Source organism: Pteropus medius, unplaced genomic scaffold (assembly GCF_902729225.1).
Source record: "Pteropus medius unplaced genomic scaffold, Ma_sr-lr_union100, whole genome shotgun sequence".
NCBI lineage: Eukaryota > Metazoa > Chordata > Mammalia > Chiroptera > Pteropodidae > Pteropus > Pteropus medius.
Genome location: NW_024351733.1, coordinates 3,031,129 through 3,053,647, shown reverse-complemented (window position 1 = coordinate 3,053,647; position 22,519 = coordinate 3,031,129). Strand labels below are relative to the sequence as shown.

At 35.9% G+C, this 22,519-nt stretch overlaps 1 protein-coding gene across 1 annotated transcript in view; it reads right to left on the bottom strand.

The window, feature by feature from the left end:
* DMD (dystrophin) overlaps nucleotides 1-22,519 on the bottom strand; it is a 1,897,222-nt gene that overhangs the window by 267,677 nt on the left and 1,607,026 nt on the right. Inside the window, 1 exon segment of the mRNA XM_039846417.1 lies at nucleotides 19,843-19,936. Within this exon segment, the coding sequence (XP_039702351.1) occupies nucleotides 19,843-19,936 (94 nt within the window).

The following is a 22,519-nucleotide window of genomic DNA, read 5'->3' as shown; positions in this document are numbered from 1 at the left end:
TATAAAACCACAAAATAATAGATAGTAAAATAAGCTTTGAAGTGAATTAAGCAAATAAGATATAAAAACTAAATGTCACATTTCTAGTCCCTGATTTCGGGAAAAATGAGAAAACTTTATTTAAACTCGGTTATCTTTTCTGGATGAGTTTTATTAATGTAAAAGATTATAACAAAATAACAAAAATGATTACCTGTACTTTTAAATTTCATATTTCTATCAATTATTATATGCAGATTTTAGTGTGTTCAGATAAACAGATTCAAGTAAAGTAAATGTAAAGATCTCATCAGAAAATGACCCTTAAAATTAGTTACTATTGCAAAAGTGCAAAATACGATGTAAATAGAAATGTTTCGCTTTCAGATAAACCACAAATTTTTGAACAGGATACATCTTTATTTTCTATAAGGAAAAAAAACATGTTGAAGCAAAAGGAGTGTTAAATTTGGTCTGAGTTCTGATCTTTATTTTAACAAATGAGAACATTGTGTCTAAGTCATCCAGAATCTAGTTCCTAATTTATAAACTAAGGGCTGTGGCATAGATCAGGGGTCTCCAACTCCTGGGCCTTAGACCGGAACCGGTCCGTGGCCCGTTAGAAACAGGGCGGCACAGAAGATAATGAAGAGAGAGGGAGCGAAGCCTCAGCTGTATGTGCAGTGGCTCCCCAGAACTAGCATCACTGCCTCAGCTCCACCTCAGATCATCAGGCATTAGATTCTCATAGGAGCGCTGGTCTCTGGTGCCAAAAAAATTGGGGACCGTGGCCTAGATTACCCTTAGTCTTTTCTGGTTTCAAAACCCTTTATTCTATACAATAGCTGAGAAAAAAATTATCTTAAAGACTAGAGACCTATAAAATAGGTTGGATTGTTACTTAAAATTGTCATAAACCTTGGGAAACATATAGCTACTAATAGCTTTAACTTCTTACTCTTTATTTAACTCAAATTTAAGATATGAAAATAGAACACACACACAAAAATAAGGCTGTAACAACACAGGAAAAAAGGCATTGTGGAGATGAGGGTAAACATTCAGAAATATTGAAAGTTTTATATTGCCTCCATGCCTAAATTTTAAGTTAATGTTGACAGCCAATGGCTAAATGGTAAAATAAACGAGGTTATTGCCACTGTCAGTTTATAACACTTTTACCTGTTCTTGTGTCTTGCCTTTTTAAGATACAAATTAAAATTAAAAATAAAAACAAAAACAGAAGAGCTCAGAATTAAAAGGATTAGGATAAGATATATACTCTAGCAAACATTTCTTTTCATCAGTTACTTTGAAAAGTATGTTAGGAGTCAACAGTATCACCTGTTCCTGACACTCAGACCCCACGCCTTATAGTGAAATAAACAATTTAAACTCTGTCACAAATTGAAACTAGTTAAGGGAAAACAGAAACATGGCTCTAAGCTCCAAATTGTCTTTAATTGAGAATCATCTATATCCCTTATCAGGTGGTTATAAAAGTATTTAGCGTTGTGTATCTTTTTGGCTTCACAAAGCAATGCAATTTTACATTTACTTATACGATTGTTTGAGTTATGTCTAATTCCGTCTTCAGACTGAAAGCGTCATGAAAATAGAAATCATGACTGTTTTTGATCAGCGTGTGACCTCCGGTACCTAGTGCAATGCTAGAAATGTAGTGGGGGTTCAGTAAAGTAGGTAGTGAATGATTGAACTCGTGGATAAATAAGTGAATTAGATATATAGTAGATCAATAGGTAATAAAGGATTGAATTCATGGAAGAATATATGAATAATATACATGGTTTCCTGACGGTCAAAGAAACTGCCAGAGCAGAAGAGGGGTTAGGGATGGTAGATTTTTAATTTTAGTTGAATTCATGCAAGGCAAAAGTGGCTTGCTATTTTTATTGTGTAGAATTCGCAAACTATTGGATAGTTACGGGACTTTTTCACGCTTAAAGGTAGGTCAAGGCTACAAGTGGTAGTTCCTGGACACTAAACCAAGTTGGTAACTTTTATTTTTTTGTCTTTGCTGCTTTTAATGACAGACAGACACATATACTAACACAGGTAAGACCCTTCCTGCAAGGGTATATGCATTTTTTTCTAGAGAAGGTCAAATTAAAATGAATTAACTTCCTGGTATGTTATCATCTGCCTTCCACTTTCCACAAGGATATATTCCACTTGCTTAGACTTTAGCAATTTTAAAATTTGTGATCTTAATGTCCTCTGTAATGTACAGATTTTATAGCTTAGATTTTAAGACATCATTACCTGACAGGGTAATGGCAGTTTTATCTGCACTGGTGACTGTATTTGCTGTGATACTTAAATAATAATCCAAATCCAATGATAATTTTTTGAGAGGATGTCAAGAAGGGAGAAAGAAAAGAACAAAAATACATAGCATTTAACTTGGTTTAAAAACAACACATTTCAGCTTCCCATGGTTTCTTGTTTTATTGGGAAAAAATCCCTTAGCAATTCATCTTCCTTTGGGCACATGAATGACATTTTACTGTGATGTGATTATAAGAAACAAAATCCCTCAGAGATGCTGCCTTAAAATATTTCTCTTTATAATGTTCTGAGCTCGACAAACCTTAGTAGAAAACAGAATACTCTTAATTATGAATAAATTAACTAAATTAGTAACATGAGATGGATATGCAATTAAGGGATTGTTAATTGAAACTGGAAACACAGCTGTATACAGCTTAGAAATGAATCATACCAGTAATGACGCAGATGTTTATAAAATGTGATTATCTTTAGTGGAGACAGCACTGCATCTCCCAAGCCCATTCTTATATTGTGTCACTGAAATGGTTTTTAAACCCATGAACACCAGGAATCAGGATCTCAGGGATGGCAAATTAGGCTCCCTGGATATAGGAATTAGTGTTGTCTGAATGTCAGCAATTTGATTCACCAGCTTTCAAAGAATGTAGATATGGAGCCAAAAACAAACATCTGTTAGTTGAAGGGTCTTCAAAAAACAACCACCAAAAGTTGCTGGCAAACCAGTGCCTGCTTCAATCTGAGAAGACAGTAAAGTATCTGTAAGCAGTCCCACCCCTGTGGAGGAATGTGAGAAACGAATAGAGAATGCAGCCCCGGAGCGTAATGTGGGAGACCTTATGCACAAATGGTAAATGCACCCTCTGCCGGCAGAGTCTCTACGACATCTTTTGCTATTTTCCAGGCAGTCGGCTCAGAACAAAAAAAAAATTTTTACAACTAAAGGAATCAGTGCGAAAATGCTGTCATTAAACTTGCTGTATGTTTAAGTGCACTAAAATTATCAGTGATTTTACAGTACTTTGGAAGCTTCCATTTTTTGCTTATCACACACAATTTTGCCCCATGTGCAAGTCCCATCTGTCCCAGTGAAGAGAAATATCTCTGTAGATGTAGATGCATGGTCTTGGCACACACTTCTCTCGGACAAAGTGAAGGGGAGAGGGCCTGGATGCTATGTCCTAACCATAACTTAATGATTATGGAATGTGGGGTGCTCAGCAAAATAGACTACAATCTTTGAAATCCAGCTTCTCGGTCTCTGAACACAAGACTGTGGCATAAAAAGCAACAACCTTGCCAGGCTGGATGGGCCTACAGATGTGGCAGATATCAGTTTTGCTGTATGAAGTGCAAACTTGCCACTGTTAAGTTGTAGTAAAAAAAAAAAAAATGGTAATAAACAGCTTTAGATATTGACCAACAGGAAATATATTTGTCACCTTAGCTCAGCTCCTCTTTTAAGGTCATCAATTTTCATAACAAAAGCTAGTTTCTGAAAGGAAACAAACATAAAACAGGAGATAGTCTCCATTAGTCACTGCTTTCCACTATCAAAAGAATGCAGAAGACTTAGGAAAATTTCCTTATAATTCAGGAAAGACCTTTTATGCATTCTTTAATGAAGTCTTTGGATGACGTGAGACCCAAATAAACAACTCAGTTTTCCACTTTACATTGGCCATGGGCATAGGGGCCATAGCTGAATTTTGTGTTTGTTAAAACAAACAAAAACAACACAAAAAACGAAAAACAAACGAACAAAAAAAACACGGGAATGAACGAGGACAAAAATGCAAACATATAAAAAGACACACCCTTATACATTTTCTTTCTCTGTTGGATACCAATAAATGTGGAATTTGTTAAATTTTGGTCACGAAGTCTTTCTATCCTATGTGTTAGTTTCTACAAGCACAGGCTTTGCCTATAACTTCAATATTGATTTGCTGTTATACAGGTTCCAACTTGTCTAAATTACATTACCTGAAGGAACAGCTTGGAATTCTACATACAGGTATAATACAAGCAAGATGACTACATGTATACAGTGAGCTTTGAAAGGGCACTTCCCCCCCAATATTCAGGGTCAAATTCTTCATGTGTTTATTAGTCTGAGGCAAATGGTGATGACAAAGCTAATAGCATATATTATTTACTAGTATTTGTATTAATATTTTCCCCCCTGAACCTGTTAATAATCACTAGTTTCAGAACCCATTTATGACATTCCCAGCTATTTGCCTACCTAATGTTATTCACTTCTTATTTTTTGATAAAGAATCTCAATTATACCATATATTAGGCATCAATGGACCCAGTGCTGGGGGAAGAATGAAAATCTAGTCTAAACTAATCACAGTAATCCCATCCCTTGTAGCCAGTGACTGGTTTAAAGGGGTACAGTGACACTCAGTTCTGGCTGAGATAAAAGGAGGAATCTACTAGAGAGCTTCTGAGAAATTCTTCTCTCTCTCTCTCTCTCTCTCTCTCTCTCTCTCTCTCTCTCTCTCACACACACACACACACACACACACACCTCACACAAAGTTATCCTTGTATCTTATTTCCTTCTTGCCTTTGTTGTCTGAGGATATTGTTGTACGAAGATGTGTTGCTTGGTGCTGTGGGAAGCCATCTTAGGATCATGAGGCGAAAATCAAGAGAACCCTGGAAAAGCTGAACTTAATATAGTTTATTTGATGAATTAACCAGCCCCAGATCTGATGACTTTTGGACTTCCGTTTGTGTTAGCCCAGGGGTTCTTAACGTGTGGTTCCTGACCACAGCAGTATCAGCATCACCTAGGAACTTATTGGAAATGCAGAATCTCAACCTTACTTACTTTAGACCTACTGAATCAGAAACCCTGGGTGGAGCCCATTAGCCTGTACCTTAACAAGCCCTCCAGGTGATTCTGATGCATGCTAAAGTTTGGGAATCACTGTGTTAGATTATAGGATGTCTCTATTATTTAAAATAGCATTTTCAAAACTTGCTTGATTCAACTGGGGTTCATGTTAAACACATAGATTCCGAAACTTATTGAATCAGACTTGCCAAGGAATGAGCTTGAGAATTAATAATTTAATCAAGTACCCCTGGTGTTTCTTATGACCAGAAAAGTTTGGGAAAAACAAATATAAGGCCCTTTAAGTCAGACATTCTGTTATTGGCTGCTGAAATCATTCTAACTAACACACCGCCTGCAATCCCCGTGCTTCAAAATCACATAGGTAAATAGGCGCAAGCTCTTGCCTCGGCGAATATATTATGAAATCCTAGGTTGGAGAGCCTTTGACTTCAAGTGAGGTTTACATTTCTAAGATGGTGGTTTCTTAACTGTCAACTTGAATTCCTGATCTTTTATATTCAAAACCTGTTTACCCTAACTCCCCACCACAGCTCCAGTCTGAATTCCTAACCTCTTCTATATGCTTGACCCTTGCTATCTGGTGGCCCCATCAACCCCACTGGGATTTCAGAAACCCTCTCAAGTAATTACGGGAGTAATCATGCATTCTTTAATTCTTAGACTATATTCTCAGAAGCCAGATTCCTATCTGCTGAACTTGAACCTACTGATGTCCATGAGAGTGGCACGAAAGCAGCAGCAATTAGTCTATTAAAAACTAAACATTTGTTTTCCAAGTCTGAAGAAAATATTTCTGCTCATCTAAAGGGAAATAATCTAGGACTCTAAAATATTTAACATTAAATGGTCTGAAATCATCAATGTCCTTTCAGGTTGAATGACTATTTTACATTAAAATCTTTCTATTCCTTGTTTGCTCAGGCCAAAATAGCTAAAAAGGTAAAAATCATCTTAATGTAATAGAGTTTCTTTATCAGAGACACATGTAAAAAGTCAAAAGGAGATTTGAGGAAAATATTTAATTACGTCTCCTCTTCCCTAATTACGAGTACTTCATTTGCTTAGATATTACTTATTTTGCCTCTAGCTATCTTCCCTGCCATATACCCTGCACCTCATTCACTGCAGACTTCTAACTACCTTAGGTTATGTCAAATTTCCTCAGACCACTAAGCCTTTGTTTATACTGTCTCTTCTTCCTAAAATAAAATAAAATAAAATAAAATAAAATAAAAAACCCTTTTTCTCCAGCATTTGAAACCCTACTTATTGTCCAAGTCTAAGCTCAAATGTCATCTCAGGGGAAAAGTTATTGCTAACTGCTCTGCATGTTAATATCAGTTATTTTCCCCCTGAAATATCTAGTACAGCCCTTATGGTATTGTGTGTAGTTTGTGTATCAGTCATCCTTGAAGGGAGTTTGTGTCATTAACATCTTTGTCCCTACTGCCAAATAGAGTGTCTAGCATAATGTAGTCACTTAAAAGATACTGAACTGAATTTCAGGCAAAAGTGATCTCTGGACACAAGTATTAACCAAACAGTGACAATTTACTTGCTTGTTTTGCCAGTTTTATATGATTCATTGCAAGTGGAAGAGTAATGAATGATGTTTGATTTTTGCTATGTGGTGTGGGCCCCAGCTTAAGCGTGAAAATTCAGATGAGTGTGACAAATTAGTAAGATGAGCAGAATATATCGTGGGAACTGAGAGAAGGCTCAAGCTGCAACCATTTCTGGAGTTACATATCTAGAAGTGTATTACAGTCATTTTGAAGAGACTGGTGGCTCTCCAGACATCTATTGCAGGGAAACCAAGGAGGTCTCTTAGGAGAAGGCCTAAGGAAAGAATATTATAAATTAGGTGCTTCACTCAATAGGAAAGCCTCAGTCAGCAAGAAGAGTGGTTTTGCGAACATCATGGTAGATTCATCCTCCGGTTCAGCCATGTCTAAGTTCTATGGCTGCAAATTAGAATGACCTGAAAGACCATGCACCAGATGGAATGTTTTCTGCTGCAGGTCATAGAAAACCCAGCATGAAATGGCTTGAACAGTCAAGGAGTGTGGAGGCAAGGCTGCTCCAGGACTGGGTGACTCAGAAACACAATGGCATCATTAGGACTCGGGTTCTTCCCATCTTTCAATTCTGCCATCCTTAGGTGAACTCATCACACACTCATCAAATGGCTACTCAAGTTCTGAATCATTCATTCGACAAATATTTACCAGGCTAGGAAACTGTTGTTAGGTGTTTCGGATACAGTAACAAAACAGACAAGATCCCTGGCTTCATGAAGCTTACTTTCTCATGGTGGGAGACAGACAATAAAAAAGCATATTAAATATGTTAATTCTGTAGTAGGTTATGAGTGTTATGGAAAGGAGAAAAAACAGACAAGCAGATCAGATGTTCTTATCGTTGCCACCCTATAACTTAGTGGCTTAAAACAAAAATTTATCACTATTGTTCCTGGTTCTGTGAGTTGACTCTGCTCAGCTGGGTGTCTTTCGGGTGTTCGCAGTCAGATGGCAGCTGGACCTGGAGGGCTCTGAAGGCTCGACTTGGATGGACGTTCCAGGTGGTATTTTGGCTCGTGTATCTGCTGTCTCGCATGGGATGGCTGCAACAGCTGGGGGCTGGCCAAACATTTCTCTTTTCATGCAGCTTCTCCACATGCTAGCTTAGAGTCCCTCACAGCATGATGACTTTCCAGTAGTCAGACTTCTTTCATAGCAGGTCACTTTCCCTACTGTTCCAAGTGATCAAGCTAAGATTCTGTGTGGGAGGAGACTACCCAAGGTGTCCTGGAGGCCTGATTCATGGTGGTGGTGGGGGACATCTTTGTAGAAGAACTGCCATAACTAGGTAAAGGGGGTTGAATTGAGATGCCAGAGAAGGGAGAGGTAGGGCAGATTGCTGTTTAAATAGGGTGGATAATTTTCAAGATTTCTTTAAAAAGTTGAGATTTGAGCAAGACTTGAAGAAAATGACAGTTACTCACACAGATATCTGAGGGAGGAGCATTCCTGGTAGAGGGAAGAAGTAGGCTCAGTGTCCAGGAGAAAAAGAATGTCAGTTTACTTCCCTGGGAAAGGAAAACCTTTCTCAAATGTTCCCCTCGAAGACTTCCCTCTGTATCCTACTGTCTGAGATTGCATGAAATGCCCATGTTCAATCCTTGGCAAGGAGACCATGACATGCAGCTCACCATGAAATAGCTCAGTACTGTCATGATTAATTCCCTAGGGCTGAGGCCTTCCTCAAGGCACATGGTGCCCTGGGGGAGGGTAGATCCTGAACAAGTCAAGTCTTCACCAGCCAGGGAAAAGGGTGTATGTGCAGAGAATAGAGGGAGTAGATTTGAGGGATCAGAAATAATAGTGTCTCCACTGTAAACTGGCGACTAAGCAACATGCCTTTGGTACGCCTGTGTAACAGAGGACAATTCACAACTCATCCCACTTTTCCAGAGATCCTGACAACCAGCAGAGAACTCTCATGCTTAATGTAGGAGCAGAAAAGGCTGGAAAAGAAGCTGCATTGACCAGGATCAGCATCCAATTTGCCCAGCAGGAAAGGGGCCACTACTAGTGGAGAAGGAGAGGGTTTAACAGAGTAACTCAGCAGACAGGTAGCATTCAGAAAGAGGAAAGGTGACTCTGAAAGGAAAATTCTTTGTATGGCACAGCAATATACTGAGATACATGATGAATCATGGATTTAATTCACAGGCTAATTTTAGAATTTCCAAGTACAGTGACATGGCTGTAGCCCTATGGATAACTTTATTGCTCCTAAAGTTTAAGTGTCTAATGGGGAAGCTATGACTGAGAATTAAAGTTCCTGATTGTTTGTAGCAATTCAAAATCTTTTTATATTTCCTAAGTGTCACATATAGCATGTGTGTGTGTGTGTGTGTGTGTGTGTGTGTGTGTGTGTGTGTGTGTGTTACAAAAAGAAAGTACATTAAGAGGTAGTTCGGTAAATATTTATTGATAGAAACAGAAGTGAATGTTTAGAAAGACTAAGTCAAGATGAAATAAATGTAAACTCTAATTCAGAAAAAGGAATGCTAAAAGTGGGGAAAAAATCTGAAGTTCATGACTATGTTCTTATGTCTTTTTTTTTTTCTGCCAGTATAGCAAGCTGTTGTTAGAAATTATTACATTAACCTGGAAATCTGCTCAATTTTAACAAAGGGATGCAGATATGCTGCATCAATTGCATATAAGACAAATTAGAACAATTTCATTGTAGTTCTAGAAGAGCAAGAGTTGCCCCATCTAATCTTTGAAAGTACCTTTTCCTTTCAGGATCAGAATAGTTATTTCCCCCTCTACACATCTGGAAAGAAATTCGGTTCAATCATATTCAACATATATTTAGTGGGAATGCACTAGATGTGTACAATAAAATCTCAACAGGTTTTAGAAAAGAAGAAAGCCCTTCTTTTTACAACCCAACAGGGCAGAAAGGATTAAATTCTTCTGATAAAGGAAGGACAAATGTATTAGAATAGATACTGTATAATCAAGCTCAGAAAAGTGAAAAAGTTTAGAAAGGTTTCACAGAAATGAACTGCAGTTCTAATAATAAAACTTACACTTTTATAGCATTTCATAGCTTCTGAAGGGCTTTCAGTCTTTATCTTGTTGTTTTACATGGACCTTGCAAGACTGGTGGGATTTGGGTAAGTAATTCCTTTTTAAAAATGTTTTAGAATATAGAAAATTTAGACTGAAGAATGCCTTTTTTAGAGTAAAACTGAAGGGTATATGAGAAGAATACAGAGCAAGTTTTTTGGTGTCAGTTCCATTATTAACTAGCTGTGTGAACTGTGGCATAGCATGTGCTGTCTTTGTAAAATCAAGGGTTGGACTTCTGGACTTTAAGCACGAAAATCCTCTGAATCGATGGGTGGTAACAACTTAAATAGGCCATCTTTCCTAAAATAAAACTTCTGCATAGTAGCTCATTGGTCATTAAATGATATGGCGCTAAAAACAATTAAATAGAACTTTTTAAAGAATGATTGCTGAAGTGTAAAGTTAAGAATATTTAAATATTTGGTAATTCAAAATAGACGTTTTTAAAGCAATGAAACACATTGACATATTCAGCTGTTTTAAAAGTAAATTTAGCAGATGTAACGTCGGCTAATTTATGCTTGGAGCGCCTTGTTACATAGTCTTGGCTTTAGGCCCTGACCAGGGTCCTTATATATTGACTAAGGTCTCAGTGTTAGCCAACTCGATTGCAAAGGCAAAGACCTAAAATACAAGTAGGCAAAAAGTATGATGGAAACAGTGCAAGGCAATTACTGCTATTGTGAGTAAAACAAGTATGTGCAATGCTGGTCAAATGAATAACAGCATCTCTGTTTCTGAAAGATTGCACATTATCAGCCGATTACCTGTTTACCTCCCACATTCTTGGCATATGATTGCCAAATCAAGAAGAAAAAAAAAACAAAACAGTGCTTCAAAAGCTTTTTTGGGACTACTTCTACCGAACAAGATGGAGTAATAAGGACCAATTTTATCCTTTATTTTGGAATAACCAAAACGGATAAAATCAGTGTACTGATAGAGCGTAAGGTAATGGACATCAGGCAAGGAAAGATAGTGACCCTTGAGAAATGGAAAACACATGAGGCAAGGCTAGGATCGTCCTAGCTTGCTACTTTGAGTAAGTTTCCAATCCACAGCATAGAGAAGAATAACCCAGGAGGAACCTGGAAGACTCCCTGAGTAGAGATGAAACTAAGTCCGGGAAGAATAAGGTAGCTAGAGTTCATAGGACAGAAACCTAGAGAGGAGAGAGCTGCACAGAGACAGAATTCTGAAGATATATAGAGGGTCTCTGTCAAGTATTCAGCTGGCTACTGATTAGCACATGTGTGAGGAAACTCCTGAGGGCTTGGAAAGAATCACCAGGAAGGATTAGAGGTAACAGTCTCCAGAACTCACACACGGCAGGGAGCTGTGTCTATTCTCTACCAGTCATAATGGAAACATGACTCACAGGGCATTGGATAGAGTATGCAGTAGGGTCTTGCCTCAGTAGTGGGGAATAATTAGCCCTAGACTGAGTGTCAGTCTATTTTCATCCACATTAAAATATCTCCAAGGATCAAGCAATAGCAAATAGTTGGGAAAAAGAGAAATAGAAATATATTATTGATGGAGGAGAGCACAGCCAATCAGGTGAAGCAGGGCAGGCAGAGAGAGCAGAGCTGTCTAGCAAGATAAGGGCCTCGACCCAGGGCCACCTCACAGCATGCTGTTTCATAATTGACCTATAACACCATTGAGCTGCTCCTCAGCCATGCTATTCCACAGCCAAGCTGTATCGCAATTGAGCTGTTTGCAATGAAAAAGGTTTCCTTCTTCACCACAAAAAAAAGAGAAATATATTATCAAAAGCTTTTATACCACATGTGAAGTTATCTAACAGTACTTGAAGGTACACTGTGATAACTCAAAGATGTGTACTATAAACCCTAAAGCAACCACTAACATTTTAACAAAGAGTTATAGCTAATATGCTAACACAAGAGACAGAATGGATTCATTAATTCCAATTAATCTAAATGAAGACAGAAAAAGAGGAACAAGGAAACAAAGAACAAAATGGAACAAAACAAAAACAACAGCCTGATGATAGGTTCACACCTAATCATATCAATAATCACATTAAATATAAATGGTCTAAATATCCCCAATGAAAAGAGATCGTCAGATTGGATTTTTAAAAAGCAAAATCCAATTATATGTTGCCTACAAAAATCGCACATTAAATATAAACATACAAATAGGGTAAAAGTAAAAAGATGAAAAAAGTTACATTATGCCAGCATTAATTCTAAGAAAGCTGAAATAGCTACATCATTAATCATTAGGGAAATGCAAATTAAAACCACAAGGAGATATCACTGTATACCTATTGAAGTGGCTAAAATTTAAAGACTGACCATATCAAATTTTAGATAGGACGCGAAGGAACTGGAGCTGTCATACACTGCTGATAGGGTTACGAAATGGTAAACTGCTTTGGAAAACAGTTTGGCAGTTTCTTAAGAAGTTAAACATATTCCTACTATATAGCTATCCCTGTCCTAGGCATTTACTCAAGAGAAATGAAAATATAAGTCCATTCAAAGACATGTACGTGAATGTTCATAGTAGCTTTATTTATAATAGCTCCAAACTGGAAACAACCCAAAAGTCCACTGAAAGGTGAAGAAATAAAACAAATTGGAGTATTTCTATATAATGGAATACTACTCAGCAATGAACAGAGATAAACTATTGATATGTGTAAGAACATGGATAAATCTCAAGATAATTATGCTGACTGAAAGAAATGAGACCCAAAAGGAGCGTATAATGTACATCCAATTTATATAAAACCAGGAAATGAAAATTCATCTACAGTTATAGAAAGTAGATTAGTGGTTGCTCGGAGGCAGTGGAGGGGTATGAATATGTTCACTAGTTTGAATGTGGTAAATATTTCTCAGATACACACACACACATATATCGAACTTATCAAATTGTACATTTTAAATATTCATGTGTTAATTATACCTCAAGAGAGTGCTTATAAAAAGGGGAAGGTACGAAAATACTAATTTGAAAAAAATATGTGCATCCCCATGTTCATTGCAACATTAACTACAATGGCCAAGATATAGAAACAACGGAAGTGTCCACCAATGGATGAATGGATAAAGAAAATGTGATACACAAACACAGGCATAATGAAATATTATTCAGCCATAAGAAGAACAAAACCTTGTCATTTGCAACAACATGGATGGACCTAGAGGGCATTATGCTGAGTGAAATAAGTCAGACAGAGAAAGACAAATGCCTTATGATCTCATTTATGTGTAGAATCTTGAACTCATAGATACAGAGAACAGACTGGTGGTTGCCAGAGGTGGGGGTGAAATGGGTGAAGGGGGTCAAACGGTACATACTTTTAGTTATAAAAGAAGTCATGAGGATATAATGCACAGCATGGTGACTGTAATTAATAATACTGTATTGTATTTTTGAAAGTTGCTTAAAGAGTAGATCTTAAAAGTTCTCATCACGAGAAAAAAAACTGTAGGTAGGTATAGTGATGAATGTTAACTAGACGTTGTGGTGATCATTTCACAATATATACAAATATTGAACCATTACACCGTATATCTGAAATAAACATAATGTTATACATCAATTATAACTCAATCGAAAAGGAAGGAGGGAAATCTGTTTTATCTCATTTTCCTCCAAAAGTAACATTAAGTATATTTCATGTTGCCAGAGCACACAGATCATTAATTGTTGATAAAGTCTTAGAATATGAGTAAACTATGTTCACCACAGAGTAAAGGATGCATATTAATTTTTTACTAGTTATTTTTCTTTTTTGGAACTTTTGGAAAATTATTTAAGCATGGGTTAACTTCGTTAATCCATAGATCAAGATATGACTATTGTTTCTTCAGAAATGATAGTTTTGTTTCCTAATTGTTTCCCTTATAGTATAACTTTCCACTTATTTTACAGTTTTCAATAACATTTTTTACTTAATTTCATACATTCAGAAATTCAAGAAATATTTCTGAATGCCTACTATGTAAAAGATACTGCCAAGTATTCAGGGCTTCTGCCCTCATGGAGCTGACATTCAGGTTGAGGAGACAGACTTTTCATAAATAAGCTAACAAACACATAGCTAGAGATTTTCCTAGGTGCCATGAAGAAAGCAAACAGGATGCTGTCCATGATAGAGAATGATCGAAGATCTTCCTTTGATGTTACTTAATTATATGTTAACTCTGCAGTCCATTACCACAAATGATTTCTACTTACTAAATTTACATACTGGAATATTACTACTCTAGTTTGTTAGTCCCAAGCTTCAGGCCATTTAAAATAAAAGCTATAGATGTATGGAAAAGTCACTTAATTGACTTATCTCCATCCTTTTAAGTTTTGGCTGGAAGGCCACTTTCTCTGGGAAGCCTTTCTGATCAGCCTTCTCTGTTTCTCACCTTCACCGCAACATGTACACGCACGTGCGCACACACACACAGGTCCTTGCTATATGCCCTGCATTTTCTTTTATTACATGTAACACAATTTGTACTTATTATATGAGGGAGTTTTAAAACTAAGTGTCTGTCTTAAGAAACTATAACCTCCATCAGGGGAGAGACTGTGTCTGGTCTTTCTGTGACTGCACCCCTAGTATCTAACAGAGTCTGGCAGATGGTAGGTACTAGAAAAATATTTCTTGAATGAAGGACTAGTTTTGCTCATTTCAGGAAGAGTTTAATGATTAAACTTTCCTGGTCCCACAGATGAGATTCTCCTTTTTAATCTGCGAATGATTCAGGTTCTGGGTTAAACAGGCTATTCCTGAGATTGTGGTCTGAGATTCATATAATCATCCTACCTCAAATCTGCATTTCCTAAACTCTTGATGCAGGTGATTCCTGACAGATTAATAAATGTGAGGAAGAAGTTATACTTTTTGGTTAAAGGGCTGGATTGTAAATTAAGAGGAAATATTGTAATGTCGATCTAACTATATTAGAGAGGTGTTATTGTGTAGTTAGTACTTCTGACAGGTTCCCTAGCCAAACTGCCTGGGTTCAAATCCTGACTCTAACTTACCAGCTATGTGACCTCAGGCAAGCCACCTAACCTCTTTGCTCCTCATTTACTCATTTGTAAAAAGAGGATAAAAATCTTATCTACCTCATTGGGTGATTGTGAGTCTTAAAAGTGTTAGTAGATGTAAAAGTGCTTAGAATAATGAATGGCATACAGTAAGTGCTAGTTAAGTGCTCCTTCTTCATTTCAGTAATGTATAATACTCAATAAAATCAATTCTTCTCAAATCTATTGTGCAACTGCCTTGGCCCAATAAAGTATGGCCCTGCGTAAAGCAACTTTATTTCTAATGTTATAATCATTTTCTAATTTATTATATTTTCCAACCACATATCATCTGCCTTTGGAATTAATACATAAATTGAGGGGAGAATTTAGATCATAATGATAATTATTTTAAAGACATTATAGAATTTATAGGAATAAAGAAATATTAAGATAAACTGTACTAATTTAAAATTCACTGTGGTACTGACCTTTAAAAATGTCATTTCTGAATTTCATAAGCTAGTTTCCAGTCTTACTTACAGAGTTGGCTTTAACATTCAGCTTTTCATATGGTCTGAAAAGGGGTTATTTCTAGAGGATTGTGCAGGGAAGGCAGGGTGGGGGGAGGGCAGGGTTGGGGAGAGGAAGGTCTTCCTGGGGAAAATGTGAGAACAGCAGCTCTTTGAATGCTGTGTATGACGTAGCATGGGAAATGTGAGCAGCTGCTAGTGGAGTGTTTCACACGCAGCAGGACAGTGGGAAAAGCAAAGAAGAAAACAAAGCAGGGCAAACAAATGCAGAAGAAAGGGTGGGGCGGGGTCAGGCTGCAGCGAAGGAGAGAGGTCAGACTGGAGAGAAGAGGACACTTAAAAGAATAAAGTAGTGAGAAATTTGAAGAAAGGGCAAATGTCAGGTGCGGAATAAGGAAGAAGGAAAAGAAAAAATAACCATATGGCATTTTAAATACTCATAATAAAATAAATTAGAGATATCAAGAAACTAAAAGAAATACATACATATGTAAAATTGCTGTTTAAACAACACATTTAACAGGAACACATTACATTTTTAAAATCAACAATCACAAGGTAAAGGGGGTCAAATATATGGTGATGGAAGAAGACTAGACTTTGGGTGGTGAACACACAATGCAGTATGCAGATGATGTGTTATAGAATCATACACTCAAACTTATATAGTTATTAACCACTGTGACCCCAATAAATCTAGTAAAAAATAAAAACAATAATGAAACATTTATATGGATTACCATAGTAGCTAGCTTCAGAACTAGCAAAAATAGTTCCCGATTAAAACAAATCAGAAATTAAGCAGTGCATAAAGATCAATCAGGTCACCTAACACTTCATAATGACTTTCCTTCGCTTTATAAAATCTCTGAAAAAAATTAATATGCCTTTCATTCTCTTCAACTAATAAATATTTCTTTGACTCTGACTAGCTTCATTCTCATTTTGTACCTCATATATTTTTTCTGGTCACACTCCCTACATCATTAATTTTTCTCCCTATAGTCCCACACATTCTGATGCCTCTTTTAAAAAGCAGAGAATGTCCTTGAAAACTAGACTATTCTTTAGTGTGAGGAGGACAGACTCTGGAACATTTGGAACAAGTTACTTTCAAGGTTACCTAGGCAATTTCAGTATCGTTCCTTTTGAATAAAGTGCAATTAGTTGTAAAAATACTGGAAACCACACTGACTGAGGAAAATGTCCCTAAGCTTGACAGGATACTATGAACTCCATGTGTTTTAAGGGCTGTAACTATCCTGGGAATTTAGATTTACATGTTCCTTCAAATCTTTAAAGGGCCCTGTTCACTTTCTTTTTATTTTTAAACAGAGTCGAGGTTAAGCATAAATGATTGTTCTCTCCTTACTGAAAAGATGTTTTCCTAGAACTTAATTGTCCTTTCTTCACGGGTCATTCTATTCCTAATACCAACAAATCCTTCTGTGACCTAACCTTTTCTAAAACAAACACATTCTCCTTTCCTCTTTGTTCTTTTTCATTTCCCTTTCCTTCGGCTTTTTAAAAACTCCTACCAGTGGAGACATCAAACTAGATGTTATAGCTGAAATTTTTTATATGCACTACCTATAGTTTAGAATGTGTTAGAGTAATTTTTCTTACATTACCACAATAGTTTTGGATAGTGGCTTCCAATTTTTTCAAGCCTGTGGATCTCTCCTTAACATTCCAAGAGTTAGAGGATCCCTACATGACAGAAGTACTACTTAATACCTGCTAATTGAGAAAAAGTGACTGGCTGATAAAAATCAGCATGAGTTTAGTAATACAACTGCATTTATTTGTTTCTGAAAAAAATAGTGGTATATGGGCAAGACAGTTTTGTATTTATGTTACAGACAGTTCCTGATGCAAAAACATTTTTGTAGACCTCCATATAAAACTCTATGATCAAAATTTGGGAACTAATTTTTATATGTGGTCACAGATCAGCAGCATCTCCTGCGACCTTGACAGAAATGCAGAATCACAGGCTTCATTTAATACCTACTGAATCTTGGGGGATGTTTTAAACAAGCTCTGCATCTGAAGTTCATCCATACTAGGTTTTGAGAACTATGTTCTAGACCAGTACTATCCGACTGAAATATAATGCAAACTGCATATGCCATTAAAATTTTTCTAGTAGACACATTAAAAAAGTAAAGAGAAATAGACACTGTCAGTTGTTTTACTTGAAGTGACAGGCTCACTTTTTTCATTTTCAAAAAAGGTATCCAAGTTCAGAAGATCATAAATAAGAAATGGGTAAAATTAATTCTAATGACATATTTTACTTAAGCAAATATATAACAATACATATTATCACTTCAACAGATAATCAATATAAAAGTATCAATGAGATATTTTATGTTCTTTTTTTTGTATGAAGTCCTTGAAACCTGATATGTATATTATACTTATAATGCATCTCAATTTGGAATGGCTACATTCAAGTGTTCAGAATCCATATGTAGCTACCATACTGGACAGCATGATTCTAGATCAGGTGACTTGAAATATAGTAAATATAAATCTGTATTTACATTGTTTATTATATTTATCTATATTAACATTTACCGATTTATATTTATAAATCCACATAGCAGCAAGTTGTGTTACTAGGAATCTACTAAAAGTTTTCCTTCACCCTCCTTTTTCTGCCTCTAAGACAACTTAAGTGCTTGGGTCTACATGTTCCCTTAGCACTGTAACACTCCTCTAATACAGAACTGTCTGCACGGCATTATACTTATTTTTCACATTCTGACTTGAAATTTCCCAAAGTGTCTTATAGAAGTTGTATATATATCTAATCTTTTAAGTCTGGCTGTACCCGGCAAGTCCTTCCTGTAGGACATCAGTTCTCAAAGTGTGGTCCCCAGATCGGCAGCATCACCCTCACTTGGGAATCTCTTAGAAACGCAGAATCTCAGGCCTCATCCCTGACCTCCTGAGTCAGAACTTCTGACAGTGAAGCCCAGTGTTCTGTGTTTTAATAAGTTTTCCAGGTGATGCTGATGCTCACTAACATTTGGGAACCACTGATGTAGGAAAACAAATTTCCTTTGAGAATGGCCTCAGACTCATCATTTTATTCTGAGTTCCGTGGTCAAACCACAAGTAGACTCAGTTTTGGTCTTGTTAAGGGAAAAGTCAAAGAACAACATGCTAAGCGAACCAACCCTTAGCAAAACTGAAATGAAGGAAATTGAATGTCCTCTCCTTACCCTCAGTTAATAATAGGTCCACATTATTTATATGAGAAGATAGTACAGCTCACCTGCCTAGAAGGGACCTCATAATGCAAAATGATTAGTACAAGATCCTTAGGGACCTCATAATGCAAGAGCCTAGAAGGGACCTCATAATGCACAATGATTAGCACAAGATCCTTAGGGGGAAAAAAGGAAGAGTGAGGAAAATGATCAGACTCCATCAACACAATTAAAGGGATCAAATCCTGCACTCAGTGATGATGAGAACAAACATGTATACATATGCCTGTTTCATAAACCTATCTCATCAAAGTAAGGAACAGAAGCTGCTCTGTTGGAATTTTAATTTTTTTTTAAATTAAAAATCTTGTTTAGTTTTTTAAAAATGAAGCCATGCAAATATTTCTGTTGGTCAGATAAATATGATCCCATGTCCTTCCACGGATCTTTCTAAATCTGATTATGTAGACCAAATTCCCCAATTTAGAAATTATTGAAGAATTTGTAAACCAGAGATCTGAAAAGGTACTATTTTTATAGTGTTAGTGTTATGAAAGCATTTTTTGTTTGTTTGTTTATAACATGGAGAAAGGGAGAGAGGGTGCTCCATTATGGAACTAATAAAAGAAAATCCACCTGTAAAATTTTGCTTAAAATAGCATCAGCAGTAAAGAGAGTTTTGGTCGGTATGCCCCTGGATCAGATACAATGAATATAATGTCTGCTTGCTATACAGTAGATGCTCAATCGGCGCTGGTTGAACGAAACAAGAAGGAAATAATAAAAGAAGGAATAGAGCATACAAAAGAAGAGGGTCTAGATCCCTGTGACAGAAAGTTACCACAAAGATGTGAAGATGGAGTATACAACTGTCTGCATGACTTTGGAAGAATCTTAGGAAACCTTTAAAAACATACATAATTCGTGATACTGTTCTTAAACATATTTAAAGAATTTCATACCTGCAAATGTCTTCATGTTCAATATTTATCAAGTGATTACATTCCATATGTCTTATAGTCAATCAAGCATGTACTCTTTATTATTAAAGTGTAATTGCAGCTTCTGTTGCTATTTGTGGGTTTACTTCTGATACAAAGAAATGAGAACATTCCCTAGCAGTACTTTCCTATAGTAGAACTTTCTCTATAGTACTTGTGCTTGGTGAATAAGGAGCATGACTATGCCACTAAATGTGTGCATTGCTTCAAAATTTGAAAGTTTTATCATTAGTTTAAATTTCTTCCATTTGGTTTTGATACTCGTTTCTACTGGATCAAATATTAGTACTGGTTCTATTTTAAGAGCTAATTCATTCAAATTACTTTTGGTTGATTTTAGTACAATTGCTGAGTTCTAGAGACAAAGCAGAAGAATATAATACTTTATAATTTTATATTTGAAACTACAGGTGTGATTTTAAGGGGTACACTGAACTGGGCTCATTATACATTGGTTTGTAAGAGATTTCAAAGTTAATACCCCTGAGGATCACTTATTTTTTTAAATATTTTATTTTGAAATTTTATTTATTTTATTTTGTTTTTTATCTTTATTAAATTTATTGGGGGTGACATTGGTTAATAAAATTATATAGGTTTCAAGTGTACACTTTGATAATACATCATCTGTACATTGCATTGTGCATTCACTACCCAAAGTCAAATCTCCTTCTAAGGGGAAGCATGAAAAAGTAAAGTATTTCATACCTGTGTTGCCCAAAGTAACTTTAAAATATGACTTTGTTAAGTCCAAACTTAATGGGACTTTGAGAAGAAGAAACAAAAAGAGCATGGAAGTTGCAGTTTAGAAGATCTGATTCAGGTCTTAACTGATACTTATAAGCTATGGGACTGTGATTGTGTTGCATTTAATGTTTCTAAGTCTCAGTTTTCTTACTTGTCTATGGGAATAGTGATAATATGTAATCATAACACAGAATTATAATGTTATCAGGATTAAACGAGATAATGTACATGAAAATTCTTTGTAACTACAAGGAATGATGGTTTCCTATGCCACAAACACATTGTCAAGTGGTTTGATAGAAACATCCATACCAATGTGTCCAATCTGAGGGAGAAAATATGATTTTATTTCCACGGAGGGTTTCAAACACAAACCAATGTCTCTATACTTCTACTTGTGGATTAAAAATAAATATAGAACTCTCCATATAGTCTATTTCTAGGTACAGAGAAATTGTAACTCAGCTATTGATATTCATATCTACATGGTTCGTCTGTTTCTATCATTTTGACTTATCACATACAACTGAAAGAAAACGGCATGGCTTTCTTTTAAAATAAAAATTAATGGATTATGTAACTAAACCAAGGATATTCTGATAGTGGACACAGCCTGGTAGTATGTAACTCTAGTTCTTCTACTACGCTATTTTGTCCAAAGACTTTTTTTAGACTCTTTTTTAAGACTCTTTTTCCAGGTTTTTTAAGACTCTTTTTCTAAGTTTATATCTGCCTTCCCACTACTCTAACTCTCTATTTCTTGATTTTCTTTGTTTTAGCAGACATAAAAGCAAAGATGGACTTGTACTTATTTTTTATTATGATTTTTGTAACTGACAGCACTATAAGTGACTAAACTCTCTATTTTTTAGAAATATGATGTCCTAATGATGGTAGGCTCACACTTCCCTCCCTAGAAACTGGGTAATGTTTTAGTCTCACATTCTTCTAAATGTAAAATGTTCTCGACAGGACATGAGTTATTCTTTCAGTAATGGGGATAAAGTTTGATGTGAACTTCATTTCTTGCTTTGTTCACTTTCTGAACAGGACTCCATTTATAATGCAGCAGAATGGTTAGAATTATGGTCAAAGAAAATAATGGAATCAACTTGACTCAGTTATGTGCAAACCAAAACCTTGGATTTATCAGCTTTCTGATAAAAATACTTTTTAAGCATATCCTTAAGGTCATGTTCAAAAATAGCAACATGTGAAATTTGCCACAAGAGCATATAACACAAACTAATTGAACCATTTAATATGAAAAGACTGGGTATATGTGGGTTTGGGATGAGGGGTTTAAAAGCTATAATTATAGAAGAAAGAACATAATTCCAACAAACTACATCTGTATTATGAATAGAGGGAGCAACTCCATTGATTCTAAACTAAATTTTGTCATATCTGTATCTCCTCCCACCCCCGATATCCAGATACATAATCATAGGATTGAACTAGATGTGACCTTAGAGAAAACGAACTCTCATTTTACAAATGAAAGGATTGAAGCTGAGAGGTTAAATGGCTTTCCCAAGATAATATGGTCGAATAACAGCTGAGCTTCAATTTGAGGTTAGGCCTTTTTACTATATCACGGTGCTCTTTTTACTATATCACGCTGTCTCCTTTCATGTACTTCCTTATATTTATATCCAATTCCTCATTTATTTTAAAGATTGGATAAAAATTAAGCTATTAATATTTTCTCATGCTTTATATCTAAATAAATAGTGTAAGCTATAATGGATCACTTAGCACTGATTTTTAAAAAACTTTTCCTATCGGTTATTATCTTTTGACCTTGTTTGTAAATTTACATGCCATCACAAATCTTGTACACTCTGAAATCAAATGTGGCATTTAGCTCTCTAAAAGAAATATTAAGATATAGTTCAAGAATACTTGAATGAAACAAATGTGGTCATCGGTTTTCCTTGGACATTTATTACTTTCCTTATTTATGCTTAAAATGAAAAACATACTAAGGATGAAACTGATAAGATTTTAATACTACTTAACCACTACAGAGTAAGTAGATCTAGGAATGTATCGCTTAACTATATTGCCTTGCTTTAGTCAATGCCACTTATAACATTCTATCATATAAATATTTCAAGACCATCCATCACAACAAAAATTAAATTATACGAGATCTCAAGAGGTCTTGAATTTGGAACTTGTTTTTATT